This window comes from Ooceraea biroi, chromosome 1 (genome assembly GCF_003672135.1).
Source record: "Ooceraea biroi isolate clonal line C1 chromosome 1, Obir_v5.4, whole genome shotgun sequence".
Lineage (NCBI taxonomy): Eukaryota > Metazoa > Arthropoda > Insecta > Hymenoptera > Formicidae > Ooceraea > Ooceraea biroi.
The window spans coordinates 9,204,494-9,221,002 of NC_039506.1; the positions used below are offsets into that span (position 1 = coordinate 9,204,494).

General features: G+C 36.6%; 4 protein-coding genes across 8 annotated transcripts in view; 1 reads left to right on the forward strand and 3 right to left on the reverse strand.

Moving 5' to 3' along the window:
• Positions 1–324: 324 nt before the first annotated feature.
• On the reverse strand, positions 325–7,002 carry LOC105279973 (pyridoxal-dependent decarboxylase domain-containing protein 1). 2 transcript variants are annotated; one of them, XM_011340110.3, is made up of 10 exons: positions 5,917–7,002; positions 5,528–5,764; positions 4,115–4,528; positions 3,707–3,988; positions 3,529–3,600; positions 3,072–3,308; positions 2,650–2,994; positions 2,275–2,560; positions 1,922–2,179; positions 325–1,817 (listed from the first exon to the last, which is right to left on the reverse strand). In XM_011340110.3, exons 1-10 carry the CDS (start codon positions 5,983–5,985, stop codon positions 1,567–1,569), a joined length of 2,451 nt encoding a protein of 816 aa, XP_011338412.2. In that variant the 5' UTR covers positions 5,986–7,002; the 3' UTR covers positions 325–1,566. The 2 variants fall into 2 exon arrangements, with proteins under 2 accessions (XP_011338412.2, XP_026830966.1); XM_026975165.1 differs by having other exon boundaries at positions 5,881–7,002.
• Positions 7,003–7,167: 165 nt separating this feature from the next.
• On the reverse strand, positions 7,168–8,364 carry LOC105279972 (39S ribosomal protein L12, mitochondrial). The gene is made up of 4 exons (XM_011340108.3): positions 8,185–8,364; positions 7,782–8,037; positions 7,435–7,569; positions 7,168–7,349 (listed from the first exon to the last, which is right to left on the reverse strand). The coding sequence occupies exons 1-4, from the start codon at positions 8,250–8,252 to the stop codon at positions 7,233–7,235; spliced, it is 576 nt and encodes a 191-aa protein (XP_011338410.2). The 5' UTR covers positions 8,253–8,364; the 3' UTR covers positions 7,168–7,232.
• An 893-nt stretch (positions 8,365–9,257) lies between these two features.
• Positions 9,258–11,451, forward strand: LOC105279987 (the record flags this gene model as incomplete). Its single annotated transcript, XM_011340131.3, has 3 exons — positions 9,258–10,391; positions 10,471–10,767; positions 10,937–11,451. Coding segments are annotated over 3 exons (1,881 nt in total), but the record flags the coding sequence as incomplete, so codon positions are not given.
• A 108-nt stretch (positions 11,452–11,559) lies between these two features.
• Positions 11,560–16,509, reverse strand: part of LOC105279971 (BAI1-associated protein 3) — a 69,528-nt gene continuing 64,578 nt past the window's right edge. For all 4 annotated transcript variants that reach the window (XM_011340107.3, XM_011340105.3, XM_026973125.1 and 1 more), the window contains 5 exons: positions 15,833–16,048; positions 15,531–15,725; positions 15,014–15,258; positions 14,370–14,578; positions 11,560–14,097 (listed from right to left, as the gene is read on the reverse strand). In XM_011340107.3, the coding sequence (XP_011338409.1) occupies positions 14,006–14,097; positions 14,370–14,578; positions 15,014–15,258; positions 15,531–15,725; positions 15,833–16,048 (957 nt within the window). In that variant the 3' untranslated portion in view covers positions 11,560–14,005. The remainder of the gene's footprint in view (positions 14,098–14,369; positions 14,579–15,013; positions 15,259–15,530; positions 15,726–15,832; positions 16,049–16,509) is intronic.

Here is a 16,509-nt window from a genome sequence, read left to right on the forward strand (position 1 = left end):
CTACTCCACGATTTGTGTAACGTTCTATTGCGTCTTTGATGTGCGATTGCGCGAATCTTGTATGTAATATAAAGAGACTTATCTCACAAGTATGTATAAGTTGATGACGGTGAGAAGGAACGAAGCTCGTTAAGCGATACCACTTTTGTATATTACGATTGTGTCTAATTGCCATATTCCGGATTTAATTCCTTCTATTGTAACGGAACATGAATATAATGACAAGAAAAATAAAAATCTAAGATCCACAGTTGTCGCACTACGATATTATAATGGATTTATAATCACATTTTATGATAGCAAGGACATTAATCTCTCCTTATGTTATACTTAATATTATTTATTTATTGACAATATTTTATTACAACAATTTAGTACATAAATATATATACATTGTTGCTCGATTCTTTTTCTCATCTCCGATAATTGTTCAACCATTATGGATATCTTCTAATGTAATATAATTTATATATTGATCTTTGCAATATATCTTAATCTGATTTTTATCATCGTATTACGTAACAAGAGCAATAATACAAGAAATTTCTTTTCCCTTTTTAGATATTAGAGTAGTTTCTTTGGCGTATCGTTGCTTACATGCCTTTCGAATATCAGGGAATATTCAGGGAACACGTTTTTCGTTACATTCACTCAAATAGTGTTCATGCACTATTCCTCAAAATAGCTTGTAAAAGATAAAGTGTACATGTCTTCAATACATAAAAAAAAGTAATCATATAATATTCTCTCTTACTATATTCCGTTTGTAATATTGTGCTTATGAAAGAAGATAAAATATTTAACGAGCGAGAGATTAATTCTTAAAAAGCAGCAAGAAAGCTCACTTTAAAGAGAGTAAAAATTAGAAAATAAATAGGGGTAACTTCTTTAAATAATTCTAGTGATAGGAATAAGTTACTCCGAATGCACAAGCATATTTCAGGACAGTATAGTAGTTGAAGCTCTATAATATTATATACAAAATTTTAACATTAAATTATTTTATTGTAACGTATTCTTTCGTAAGGTATTATATATCTCAAATTAATGTTAACAAAGCACAAGGAAAAGTGGTTCCAAGATAAAAAATAATTATGTTCTGCTGTGCTGCAAGAGGTATTCTTCAGTGTATAATTATTATTTATGAACTTATTCATAAAAGCGACATTTTTTTCCTATGTGTATCAGTCTAATAAGTACATTGGTCTCTCCATTAAGAAAATCGCTTCGAAGAAATTTTCCGAAGCCTTCGTATGAAGATAAACCGGGGAGACATTACTAGACACACAAAGATATAAAGTAATATGTTTCTCGTGATAAACAGCCGGTAAAAGTATCAGCAATAGGGCAAAATTAAATAATTTTGCACGTCTCGTCTCGTCAGCTGCTTGTAACTATGCAAGTCGGCAAGCTTCTCGTTATACAAGTTTAATACTTCGCAAATATAAAGATTATATTCCTTGCAAGAAACAGTTTAGCGACAGTTTCATGTTGAAAGCTTCTATGCCAAGCGTAACGACTTGGGAAACGATGTCTTCTCGATGTATCGTGATGGTAGGGCATTCACTACGACTTAGTTTGTTCAGGCTTTTCCTTCACTTGGGGTTGCGAACCGGTACTGCTTATCAGAGGCACATTTTTACCGCTTTGTAGGCTAGAATGACTGGACGACCGACTGTGACTCTGGCTGTTAGCGCCGACCGGAGTTTGCACCAGCGGTTGAGGCGGAGTTCTAGCACCGGAACCGTTGCTATTCGTGAAGTTAGGTTGCAACTGCATGTGATATTTGTAAATGTTCTCCGTACTCTCCACAACACCTGTTTCAACAGACAAGTACTTATTGTATTTAGGAATTATATTTTATTATATTTAAAAATTATATATTTACTTATACTTGCTATATAGAAATTATATTTATTACCAGCTTGCAGATTTAGACTGCGACCGCGCACGCCCGTCTCCTTCGAAATGGGATTCCACCAATTGACGAAGGTTCCTACTACGGGAACGTGCCTGAGGATACCTTCCTGCCACAGTTTCTCCGCGTTTTCTCTCTCCAGATCCGTTTGCGCCGTCTCAATACCTCGTTTGACCACTTCGGAGATCGTGTCCATCATCTTGGAGCTGGCTTCAACTTCCTGACCGACTTGGAGTACCAAGGATAATAGGTCGGCTACGTCTGGAAAAATATTATTCGATCGATTTAACAGGAATTACATTTTGAGCGTATTTGGAGAAGAAATTCTGCGTTTACGCGGAATTGCACCGCAATACCTGTGTCTTGCGTCACCATGCCGAATCGTACGCAAGCTAGACCGTCCGCGCCTTCCCCGAGAGAGAATGCGGCGTCCGTGCTGCGCAGGGTCTCGACCAGCTGCGTGTTCAGTTTGTTCAATTCTTCCCTTGCCTGATCGGTCATAACGTGAATCCACGTAGGTGGAGCGTAACGTACACCACCCAAGCCCGCCCAACCCGGCATCTCCACTAGGTGTAAGGAATCATTCTCCGAGACTAGACGCACGAAGGTGTCTTTGTGCTCCACCGTCGCTAGTAGTATCTCCTGTTCAACGAAAAAAATCGAAAGAATCAGCACATTAATCGTTTCAGGTCTAGCAGGAATACACCTGGCGTGATGCGAGATGCTCTTACTATTTGCTGCTCGAGACAGGTCACCAGATTGTCTATGTCGTCACTCGTGGGCGGCTGATCGAGATTCTCCAGCGGGCAAATGCGGATCGCAATACCGCACTGCTCTATGTCGCAGAGCTCTATTTGTATATTGTCGATGTCCCGCTGAAGGATCTGGCCCAGCCAGGAATTCAGCTTGTCGTAGTAGGGCAGCACGCGCTCTGTGGTTTGCAGATCTTTATTCGTAGGCACGAATTGGAAAACTATAACGCTCGCTACCATTTCAAATAACTGTAGATTGTTCACGGGATTTGCCAGATACTCGCTCAAAGTGTAAGACTCTGTTTCACCACCTGGCGGTTGACTCTGAGGATGAGATGAAACGATGGGTTTTAATGATCGGGCTATACGTTCTGCAGACATCCTCTTTTATAAGAACTTACCAATATTCTAATACAAGAGAATTCTTTAATTTTATTGTACAATTCTTCCACAGCCAAGAAGCATCTTTTAAATCGATTATGCACGCCGTCCCGACCTAAAACCTGCAAAACCGCCCACAGCGGTAAGGTTGGCAGTCGTCTCGACAGTGAATCTGCCATCAGTCCTGAGACCAGAGACAAGGTAGTGTCTCTAGGGGTCGGTCTTCCACCTTTGATATCTGCTAATCTGTACAATGTCTATAAGCAGGCATTAAGAAAAATACGAAGAATAATTGACTCGTATAATACGTATAAAGATCCTCAAATAAATAGTAAAACGTAATTTTTTCATATTTTAAAAATATTCTTTTAATTAATTATTTAAAAAAAATATTCTTACTCAACTTAAAAAATACATATCGCAATTATTATTACTTATATTACAGTTTTCAATTAAAAATATCGATATAAAGGATACAACCACTGGTAGCGAAGGTATACCTAGCCATGTTCCGAGTGGTAATGTAATGCTATCCGCTATTTTTGACGGCTACAACAATAAAGGTGTTTGAAAAGTTTTTCAAGAGACTTGTTAAGTCGCTCAAAGAAGTTTGAAAATAAGTCTTTCAAGGGTAAAAATATATATAAATAATTACCAAATCCTTCGCCGAATTATTCAACGCGAGCGCAGCCAACGAATGTCCTCTGAGATGCAGCCAGACGTTGTACTTATCACATATCGCTCGTAATCGTGTAATATTGTCGCAGTGACCAGTTAACACGGAGCCAGCCTCGGCCAGCACCAGCAGCGGCGTTACATTGTTCGACTGGGTGTCTTCCGCTAAACGTCGTTCCAGCGCCGAGATGTCCATGGTGTGCCTCGAGCCGAACATGGTGTTATGTGGGATCGGTCGGATGCAGTGCAGCGGTAAAGAGAGCTACGGAATGATATATTTATTAGACATTTTTTAATTTTATTTTTAATTTTATTTTAGTTTTTAATTTATTTTTAATCTACTTTGTACTTTATTTTATTACATCTACTACATCAAGGGATTACTTACCTGTCTGCATAGGTGCTGAACAACGCCGAGAGGTGCAGCGACGGAGCTGTAGATCAGAGGTGGCTGTGACGTGAGCGCGGTGAAGCCCTCCTCCATGTATCGCGGGTATTTTCGATGTAAGGCGAGTCGCGTTACTCTGACCAGCCCTTCCAGATGGTCTTCGTGGAAGGACGACGCACAGTCGACGAAGCGGAAGATGTGACTGAGCCATCTCGTCGTGTCGGCTGCGAGACGACCGGCAAGCTTTTGCGCGTGTAACTTTGGTAACGCTACTGCATATGCAGAAATGGTGTGCGTGACCAAGGCTAATCTCGCAGCCTCGGTGAGGGCTGGCAGAGCTGTGACCTGGTTGATTGGTGGATCTGTGGATCCTGCCTCGGCTGCGTGTGGCGCATCCTCGTAAACTACCAATCCCTACGTGAGAGAAGTCTTCAATAAAATCTGGTTGTATCCTTTCAGTGATCAGTGATGTAATAATTATTAGTATTTTATTAATCGCTGTATTTATTTTAATTTGTTTCATCATTGCAACGATGAAACAAATTGAAAGGAAAAAATATAACGAATAATATTAAGATACATAACGATTGGAAGAAATGTAACAAGATAAATGTATTTCAATAATATGTGTGATTACATGTAGATGTATTCGTAAAGAAAATTTATGCACACGCATATATTAAGAGAATATAATTTAGTTCGTTTAAAAAATATTAGATCTGTTAAAAAATATTTTACGAAGAATATGTATTCCTAAATGCATGTACAACTTGAACTGTGCGGTAGTATGGCTTGTTCCATTTATGTTTATTTTTAAACGTGATTAAAAGGAATAATTTATTTTGAGTCAATGTTGAAGTTAAGACCGCTTGAATTAGAATCTTCTTTCGCCCATTACCTTCCTGATATTTAAAGTAGTTTTACTACGTAAATAAAATTAATTGAAACAAATGAGATAAATTCAAGTTTTCTTTTTGAAAATACTAAGTCCAGAAAAATTGCATTCTGAGTAGCACTTTCGAAACAATAATAACAGACAAACAGAAACATGAAAACGATCATAACAATAATAACGTAACAATTGTGATAAAGCTAATCTTAATTGCAATAATGAACCAACTCGAGCGTGATGCGAAAATTACGCTGCCCAAGAGAATTATAAAAGTGACGAAGAAGTACATAAAGTTCGCGAGTTCATATTCACGCCTATCCCATTACATTCCTTTGCGATTGCAAGCGTGCTGCATACAAATGCAATCAGCACGTACACGGCCACGTGATAAGCGAGTGTTATCAGAGTGCTATCACGTTACCGGTACGAGTGGGCGCGCTCGTACTTGGCTGCATCGGAATAGCCGCGCGCGGCCAATCGCGAGCGTCCGATGGTCGCTTCCGCCAGCGCCGCGGTCTCACCTGTATCGACGCCAAGATCTCATCCGGTTTCTTCGGCTGCAGCAGGAATCCCGAGGGATTGTTCCACGTGGTGCCGCCGCCACCGCCGCCGCCGCCGCCGTCGCAGTCGCCGTCGTCGCCGCCTTCCGCCGCCCGTTCCACCGCTCGTTCCAACCGCGCGATCACCTGCGACGCCTGAAACTGCAGCGCACCCGCCTCGCCCGCCGCGGACGAGCCGCCACCTCCTCCGGCACTGACCTGTCAAAATCGAAAGTAGAAACGCACTCGGTATGCACTCGCGGACGAGCGGCGCGGCGCGCGCGATCGCGCTCGCCCGCGCCGTCGATCGTCGCGGTCGCGTCGCACGAGCTCACCGGGTCGAGCCGCGGAATCGCCGTCGTGTTACGCACCTCCAGGATGTCTCGGGCTATACTCTCCATCGCGGCGTTATCGTTTGTTGTGTCAGCCCCCTCGGCCATCGTGGCAGTAGTCGTGGCCAGCAGTAGCGCCGTCACGCGTCGCCGACGTCGACGCGTACGCGATCACCGATCCCACTCCCGTTGCACGAGCGGTACCCCGTTTAAGTATGCTTTATAGGTTAGGGATGTGTTTAGAATCGAACGGATATCAGTTTAGTCGACGTTCCCGTGCGTTTCTAAGCGAAACCGCGGACGCGAGGAGGAACGGGGCTCCGATAGGCGCGTGCGACGGCAGTTACTTTATCGATATGGCCACTGCAGCGCCATTCGTTCAATTCGTAGATACCCTCGAGTACCTCGTTGATTGCATTACTTTATCGCAAACGAATGCGTAAAAAGTAAAGAAAAAGGGTTTTAAGCACGTCGATATATATATATATATTTCTCAATATTTTAATTCTAAATTGATTTTAAGTCATATACATTTTTTTTCACGCGGTTTTATTAAATAAATTTAAATGTCGTGCAGTGTTTCTTATCTCTTGGTAGCGTCATATTGTGTAAATTTTTCTCGATACTTTTAGTCATTTTAATCCCTTATTGACGTAATATCTAGTTGCCAGGTAACATAGGATACCGTGCTAGGATACATTTACAATGTAATGTAAATATAGTGTTCATAATAATAAAATAAACGACACTGATGAGAAGAAAACATTAGTACTTTTTTACAAGATGTAATGAGTTAAATCATTTAAATAAAAAATTTTGTATTTTGACTATAAACGATAAATAATATTCACTTGAGAAAAATTTATTCTAATGAATACAGGATTTCGATTATTGTAAATATTGCATAGTAATCAAAATTTAAATTATATTTTATAGAAGTTATGAACATATAAATATTTCTCTATCCTTAGTTTAGTCTTTGGTTTTATTAAGACGATTGTACATTTGTTGAAATCATTTATTCGATAATAAAATTATTTATTATACACATACTCTTAATAAAATTCGTTAATAGAATATTATATGTTATAATATTCTATCTAATTGTAAGATTATGATTTGATATTGATTCGCAAACGTTATGGAAATAGAAATGCTCTGTACAATGTATTAATGTAACTTGTCGAGTGTCAAAATTTTTGCAATTATGGTAATCAAGTATACGATGAAAATGGAACTAAAAAATGGAATAGTGCGCAATTTCAAAGGAGCATAGAAAGAGTTACTATAAGGATGTAAGGTTTTACTATTATATAATATTACAGATACATAACAATTACATGTATTCTCGCGAATTATAGAATTTCGGCGGTGGCACCGACCTTTGTAAGAGTCTCTTTCAATTTCTCCGCTTCGTCTTTCGCTATGTCCGCTTTAACCACGACGGGGATACTCTCGACAAACTTTTTCGCCTAATTTCGTAAGAAACAAAAAGCAGTTAGTTTCCAGCTGCGCAATACTATATGTAATATCTAAAAAAAATGGAAAACTTGTTACCTGAACGAGATTTGTGTCGGGTAACAGAGTTTTAATTTGTTTGATCAGGGCTACTTTCTGCTTCTCGTCAAATGCCGTCAGCTTAACGGTAAATGCTGTTTGCACCCTCTTTGATTGTACCTCTTCCTCTTCCTCCTGAGCAAGATATATGATCAAAATCAATTTTATGAAATTGATATTCAAGTATTTGGTGCATGTTATGGTCAAGAACACAATTTTACTTTCCACTATCTATAGCTTTCAATTCAAGTAATAATAATTTAATAATAATTAAGTTAAATTATTTAATAATAAAATAATTAAAAATATAGTGGAAATTCCATATACTGTTGCAGAAAATTAGTTACCACAGGCTGAGGCGCAACAGCGAATCCTCCAACAGGCATGACAGGTGCATCCGGCAAGTTCAATCGTTTCTTCAACAGTTCGCTGAGCTCTGCTACTTCTATCAAGTTCAGAGCGGTGATCTCGGTAGCTATCCTGTCAATTTTCGGATTCACCGGTTTGGCGTCTAACGAGGGTGATGGTGATGGTGGTGGCGGCGGTGTCGATGGTGCGGCTGCTGTCGCGGCTGCCGCGTTCGATTCTGTTCTTCGAATGACACTAAAAAAACGCACAATATAGTATAAAATATCATGTTTAAACTGGTTATTTGAAATAATCACGACGTAGAGGTGCGGTGAGGTTATGTAACCCCATGTTTCTTTACAGCATGCTAAGGTTATATTTTCAGATATTTTCGAGCCTTACCATTTATGAAACTGGCGAAGTTGGCGGTGAAGATTCTGTCGCGATACCAGACGAAACGTGTTAATCATTTTTGATCCACTGTGGTTGCAAAAACGTGAAACAAAACGAGTTTTATTCGGGGCAAACGACGTTTCGTGGTTTCGTCGATTGTAAGAGCGGCATGGAACTGCGATTAATCGATATCTCGATTCTCTTCTCTCGTTGATACAACATCGATTATCTTCTAGTGTTTAAATTTGAATAATTTTCGCATTGCGCTGTTTCGTTTTCATTCAATGCTGTTTTAAAAATACATAGATAATAATTCTTAGAACAAATATTGTGTATAATATTCTTCGATATTTTATTTTCATTCTACAAGAATTAATTTGCATGATAAGTAGATAATAATTTTTATAAATTTTTATTTTTATAAGTGAATTTTGTTGCTTTATATTTTCCTCTTCGCGAACAAGATCGAATTATAAGCAGGGAAACGAAGTGATGTGCGAGGAACTTTAATATCTCTTCTGTTATAACCTGTCCATCTTACGTCATGTCGTTTTGACCCACAAATTCATAAATCTGTTTGGAAACGCTCATGATAACGAATTGCTAATACCGATTTTATCCTTATTGGCGGTATTAATGAGTCGAGTGTTATGTCGAGATTGTTAACGTACCCGATTACTTGGATTGTGATGGTTCTTTCCTCGGATTTTGCCCTAACGGAAAATAAAAACTATTCAGGCATTTATCATCATTATCATCATGTAGACGTTACAAATCTTCATATTCATATCTTTTATCTGTGTTTTCATTATTTTTGAGGAAAATTGTGATAAATAATATATGGCGCTAGGATATAAATCAGAGATATAGAAATAAATCAGAAATAATAAATATTAAAATAAACTATGAAATGCCTTCTGACAAAAGTTAAAATTAATAATAAATATCTTATAATTATTAATAAAGAATTATTTCAAAATTGAGTAATTGTAATCACAATTTCATGTAATAAAGCAAATCTTTCGGATAAACGTAATATAAAATAATAATAAGTTCCTGAGATATAAATAATATAATCATCAATATTTAATGTATTTCCTGATTTTTCTTTAGGAGAAAATACTTCTCTTTTGAATTTCCAAGAAGAAAGACTGGCATACGATCTTAACAATTATTGGCAAAATAGACCATTCCATGAAAGTAATTTAACCGAGATTGTTGGCTCAAGATCTTCGAATAACAGTTCGTGTCTTAAAAGCAGCCAGGTAGCTAAAACTACAAGTGATAAAGAATATAAAAATGTTACAAAGAGTGAGAACAGAAAGACTTTAGTTGATTATAACAATCCTGCAATAATGGAAGATCCTAATGGCAAGAGTGATCAGGACTTTGCGAACCACGTTCGCATTAAGAGAAACGAGCCGACAAACGATTCGACTGTTTATCGAAGAAATCGCTCTACAGATTCACTTGAGTCTTCGCCACGAAATTTCTACAGTAGCAACAATACGATAAATGTATTCGATAATTCGATATCCAAGTTCGGGGAACCATATGTGGACCTAGATCGTAGAGGTTTGCTTAATGTTCCTTATAAAACGATCGCGGATACTCCGCATCCACGACATAAGAGAGGAGTCTTATCTAAAACCGGGGAACGTAGGAAACGCGTGAAGGGAAATATCGGAAACTCGAGGTATCATGTTGGCACTCAAGTTAAAGACAAAAAGCACGACACTTTGAAGTCTTCACGTCTTCATCATCGCCATCGTCGTCTTCTGCTGCCCTTTCCACCGCCCAAATCTGGAAGTAATAATTTGGATACTGATATTGCCAGACTCAACGCTAACGATGAGAAAGTAGAAATTGATCAGAAAGGCAGCGCGTTATTAACTAGTAATAGAAGTTTCGATGAACAACGAGGAGGCAATACTGTTGCGTTACCCTTCGTGCATACCGGAAAAGTAGAGTTCCGAGTGCGTATTAAAAAGATGCCCACAAATGAGTCTTTGTGTCTTAATCCCAACAATTGGACAGATTCTGCTAGGAGGACATCTTATTTACTCACGTCAAAAGATGGAATAATCGACAAAATTTTCGACGTTACAAATTCGAAACTCATTTCGAATTTCGATTCTTCTGAGAGAAAGGAGGCCAATAATTTAATTATAAAAAGTACACTAAAGAAAGTAGATTATGGAAACGTTTCGAGCCAGGTAACAAATGATTCTGGAAACACCATGCTTTCTATGAATCTTATTCGCAGAAACTCATTCGATTGATTCCGTCTTGCAGGCGATCAAAGATGATCAAAGCTTAGAAAACGGAAGAACGGAAGATCGCACAAATAAAATATCTGCGGAATCGATGGACGAGGACACGAAGTTGCGGTCGAAGAGGAATCAAGAAATTACATTTAAAAGTCATCGATCAAATGATATAAACGCGACAGGAAAATCTTTCAAGAATGTTGCACAAAAGTCAATTAGGGGCACAAAATATGAAAAGACAGGAAACAGAAGGACTCGTAGTGATCGCGCTGTGCGATCAATCGAAGAGATAAAGGAGCTTGCTGAAAAATTAATTATCAAGGTAAAAACTGCATTAAACGGTTAAATAAGAATATTTATATGATCTATATGAAAATTGCCTAAAACATTTTTTCCTCTTTTATTTTCATTTGTAAATTGAAACCAGGATTTACGAGACTATTTTATATTTTTGCATTTATTTATTTATTTATTTATTTATTTATTTCCAGGTAAATGAGTTACAAGTGTACGTGAGCAATCACAATGAAACTTTATACACGGATTCGTGTATTGGAAAAAATGCAGGCAGCATAGCTGTCGAAGAATCACCAAGGATCTCTTTGGAGAAAGGAGTTTCGAATTTCAAATCTAAAATTGCCGGTAGCACTGATGATCGCCTGTATCCGCACAATGAACAAGCAACTCTGATTGGGCAAAGAGCGTCACGAATGTCTTCCGGCGCCTCGAGATTTGCGCGAGGACACCGAACGAGGAGAAGATCGCGTCGCAAATGGGGTAGATGGATGGATTGGAGCAGTTGCAGTGTTACCTGCGGTAAGGGGCGGCAAATCAGGTGGAGGCACTGTCTGCGCGATTGCCATGACGCAGAAACCGAGATGGAAGAGAAAACGTGCCAATTACCGGCTTGTCCTCCGGGAAAATTCCTTGGAATATTTTAAAATATCTATTTCGCTGAATGGAATATAATTAAAAAATATAATTTATATAAATTATATAAAAAAGGAGAATATATAGAAAATAATCGAATATCAAAATTAAATTTATATATCTATTATAATATAGTTACAGACTAGAATATATAATTAGACTATTGTAATTAATGCACACATTATTAATCACTTGAGTGTACATTTATTTTACTTTATTCGTTTCACGATACAAGATAGATTGTACATACGTTTTGGTGGTTGAAAAAGGTTCAAAAAGTAAATATGATAGACTTTGTTTGATATGAATTCGATGCACAAAATTTCTCGAGAATCAGAATTAATCTTCAAGGTTTGTGTTTTGTATTTATTCTCTTTCATCTGTACTTTTTTGTCATACAAGGCGTGTGAAATATAAAGATGTGTTACGCGGGGTATTTGTATCTATAATTAAAGTGTATTTTCTTTTCGTATAATTAGAATGAAGTGCATTCGCACGCGCATGAGTACGTGCATTAGAAAAATTGACATGTGTACGTTTGACTGAATCTTTCGTTTTTGCCTTTTCGTTCCTTTTTCTGTCCTTTATTCGTTGCAAGTTTTATTTGTCTGCATCGCCAATTTTGTTCCACATCAATAATGATACAATATAAACCTGCAATCACTTTACACAAATACAATGCACTATCTGTCTTCTCTTGCTTATTTTAAATTATTTACGCAAATTATTATAAACGAATAAATTTAACTTGCTTAATATATTTAACAAAACGGACATGTTGTTCCAATAATTTCGTATTTAGATGCGATCAAAGTGTAGCCCATAGCATGTATCGAGCAAGTTAAAAAAATTGCACTTTAAAAAATTCATATTAATTTCGATTTTTTGATTAATTTGCATTCATTCATTTATTATGTGTTACATGTGCTTCAATGTTAGATTCACGAAGAATTTATCAATATCGCGCCAAATCGAAAGGTATACCCAATCGTACATACTGTATACGAACAAAATAAAAATAGTAATAATAAGAATAGTTTTATACTGAGAACGATATATCGAGAATGCTTTTTAAATACACACGCAAGATTTTCAATCGCGGTGAATTTATAAATGACTTGCATACTTTTGTATTCCCTTGTTCCTTTCTCTTAATGTTGAAGAGATCACAGAATGGATCATCGAAAAGAAGCGTTTCAGTTCGAATGATACGTCGAGCGAGAAAAGAGCTTTAGTGGTGAAAAGATAGAAAGAGGCTGTAGCCAATGATGAGTAAGAAAAATATCGTATATAGATCCTCTTGGCTCGATCAGTGTCGTCGAAGTGACGCCGAAGCATTGCGGCTGCTCTTCGGGGAGGAAAAGCACATTTTATTTGGATTATATAGGAATGCATTAGCATAATTTTAATGTAACTTGATTAAAAGATATGCGCCTAAAAGTAATCTTCATAATTTATTGTGCGGCAAATATTTTTAGAGAGAAAGATATGACTCGATGCTTTTAATTTTACATCATTGGCAATATATATCTCATTTCCGTTCTTAACAATTGAAATGGCAATAATTGATTGAAACAATCAATATAATCGATTAAGTTAGCCATTAATGCTATTATTCGTTGTGCGTTGCGTCGTCCGAAGAGTTAGATAAATTTATGGAATTTAATTCATAATTTTATATCATTCTTTTTGTTTATAAAAGACGGTTGTGTTAATTTAAGAGAGCAGAAGAGATTTTTGCTTTCCTCCCAGCTTTGTCATGAATCAATTTTACATAAGTCGAAAGCGGAGCTTTCCATGAACAGTATCGATGACTTTCTTTCTCACTGCTTGTGAGAATAATTGAAGCTGTTTGTGAAAATAATTATTTGTTTGGAAGAAAGTCATCATACGTGTCATACATGGCGCACATTTATGTTAATATCAAGGAAACTCCACTTTCATTTACAATTGATACTCGACAGACGAAAGTGAAGTCGCGCTACTGCAAAGGGAAGTCTTTTTGAATCTTGATAATATGTGAATACTCGTGCATTCCTTCGGAAAATCTCTATCTAAGCGTTTGCAAATATATGCACGAGTAATTAAATATATTCGGTCTTCCCGTATATAAAATACAAAATAAAGGACTTTGCGATCGTTTCGGCGTCTCTTCGAGCCCGAGACAGGACGGGCTATTAAACATTTATCCTTAGCTACGTCACACCGACGCTTTACGTTTATACTGTTTTCTGTGTGTTGCGCATCGCTCACTTTACTCTTTTCTTTCGACACAAAAATAGTTCTGATATAATTTCTCTCGATCTATTTCCACCGTGCCTTTCCTTCCTTTCTTTCTTATATATATCCATTTTTATTTTTTTTCAAACCAACACCAATTATATTCAACACGATTTACACTGAAGTAGACCCGAGATGGATCCTTGGATGAAGGCTGGTAGAAAGACAGGCAGAAAAGTAGAGTGCGTGGGAGAGTGTGAGAGTCGACGATATTCCGCAGGGATGGATTTTCTCTTTCTTTTCCTCTTCTCCTTGATTTTTCTCATTAACTCTTAAGATTACAAGTCTTGGTAGCAGTTATGATGCACTGCCACTGTTTTCCTCTTTTACCCTCGACTTTCATGTTGCACTTACGTAGCGAATCGTTGTTTCTGCTTCTTCACAAAGTCGAGAGCCATTTTGTCGCCGACTCGGCTTTCTAGTATTTGGAGAATCGGATGATCTATAAATGAAAAATACAGGTAACAAGTAAGGTAAAGTATCATTTCCAAAAGTACAATGTAAAGATTTTTACTAAAAGTTTCTATTTAATACAATGCTTAAGTAACACTTAAATAACATAAAATACATTTTCTGATTATTAAATTATCCAGATTCTGCTTATTATATGTATAAAATTTAAAAATATATCAAATAAAAAAATCAATGTTTATTAACTTAGAGATTTATGAATATAGGAATTTCATTTTATTGTTTGATCAATTTATTACTCACTCCGGTTTTTCTGGTGCATAAGCGGTAACTCCTGGTGCTTGAGGCCATGGAAATTGTCGATGTTGGTGTTTGTGTCGGCAACGCCAGGAATGGTACTGAGTCCTAGAAAAGCCTCACCAGCAAAATCATTCGCCGTGAGGACATCGTGGTCCATTACCGTGAAGAGCATCATTGCATTCGGATCACGACACTGCTCCACACTTACGGAACTTAAAAACACAAAGATATACATATATGTGTATATTAAATATTTCTATTCTTATCGGTTTCTATAACGTTAAATAAAATGAAATAGTTATTAAACAATATTAGATATAATTTTGAATTAAATTTAAAATTTATCCAAATTTTTTATCGCGATATACACGCTAATAATAGACAATTTAATTAAGAGTTTAGTTATAAATTACATATCTTATTACATTAAAATATCTGAGAGATATTCTATTCCCGAGAGAATTTTTGTCTGAGAATTGAAGTAAATTTCTAGTTCAATCTATCAAATATTAAAATATACATTTTATTATTACTACAAGTAATATTTATTAATTAAAAACAAATTAATATTAAATAATTAAGAAATCTTTTAAATAAATTATTGCTATAAAATTATATAAGCTTATAATTATATAAGATATACTCACAATTCGAAACACTCATCGAACATGGGATTTAGAGTCTTCTTCTTCACATTAGTTTGTTGCTCGGCGCAATGCTCAAACATACGTCGTGGTAGCAACTCAATTATCACAAAAGGATCGCTGAATCCATTCGGATCTAGTGGTATGACATCCCTCGCATTTATCACTTCGACGCAAAGTGAATCGTGATTCAAATAAGCTCGTATTGTCAGAACTCCATACTCAAAGGTAGATGTGTTCAGTTGATCCTAAAATGTTAATACATATTTTTACTTATTAGTATTTGTATTTTTTTAAATTAAGCGTGTGTCGTATTAAATCGTTATATATAATTTATACGCACTATATTAATGTAATGTAATATAAATTGTTATAAGTTTTAAATACATTTTTATAAGTGAGATAAAACAATTGCTGCTTGTCTAATATACATAGAATTATGTGTATTTAAATAAAATAAAAATAAATTAAAGGAATAATTATATTTTACTTCGCTAATTATTTTATACAAATATCATACCAGAAGACGTTGCTGATAATATCGATCGATCAAGAAGGTCGTATCCATTTTATGATACTGAAGGCGTTCTTCGGCGTTCATGAAGCTCTGACGGCGTAACATTTCTAAAGGTAAGCCTTTGTCGTCAGCATTGAAAAATCTCACTAATAAATCGAGCGCCTCGTGTAGTCTCTCGTAGAACATTATTGGTTTGTCCTGTAAATAGTAACATAATTATTATTTATGATTTACTAAATAATTTACAGCGAGATGTGAAAAGCGTAAATCTTTTTATTACCAAAAAGAGAAGAAATTGTATTTACCTCGGCGTTACCGTCCATTTGACTGCCTAATTCACTGAGGACTACTTCCCATACTTCTTGTAGGACGCGGTTGAAATTGGCGACTAGCAGAGCCGAATTAAGTGCCACCAGGTGAACATCCAGATATTCTACAAGAGGTGCTATCGCCTCTGTAGTTGGTAAGCTATCGGGAGACCAAGCTAAATGGAACATCGCCTTCTTTAGAGGTGGCCTCATCTATGAATTGAATAACAAAGTTAATTTATACGATATCATTGTAGACAAGAATATTTCTGACGAAAATATCAATTTTTTATTTTTTATTACATCTATATTTATTATTATTATATTTCTTATATATACAGGGTGTCTGACATAAGGCAAAAAACCTCTCGCCCACAGGTAGATCTCGTCAAACTGAATTAAAAAGTCCTGTACCATTTTGCAAACAACCACGTAAAATTTCGAGTAATTAAGTAAAGAAAGTTCACTAATTCAACGGACGCGATTGGCAGCGAGAGAAGTAGGTATGAATGACGTAAAAAACGGCTAGCCGCGGGCGCGACTTTTTAATTCAGTTTGACGAGATCTACCTGTGGGCGAGAGGTTTTTCGCCTTATGTCAGATACCCCGTATATATATTTTTATTATACAATAGGAAAAATTGTGTTATATATAAAATTTATATGTACAGTATT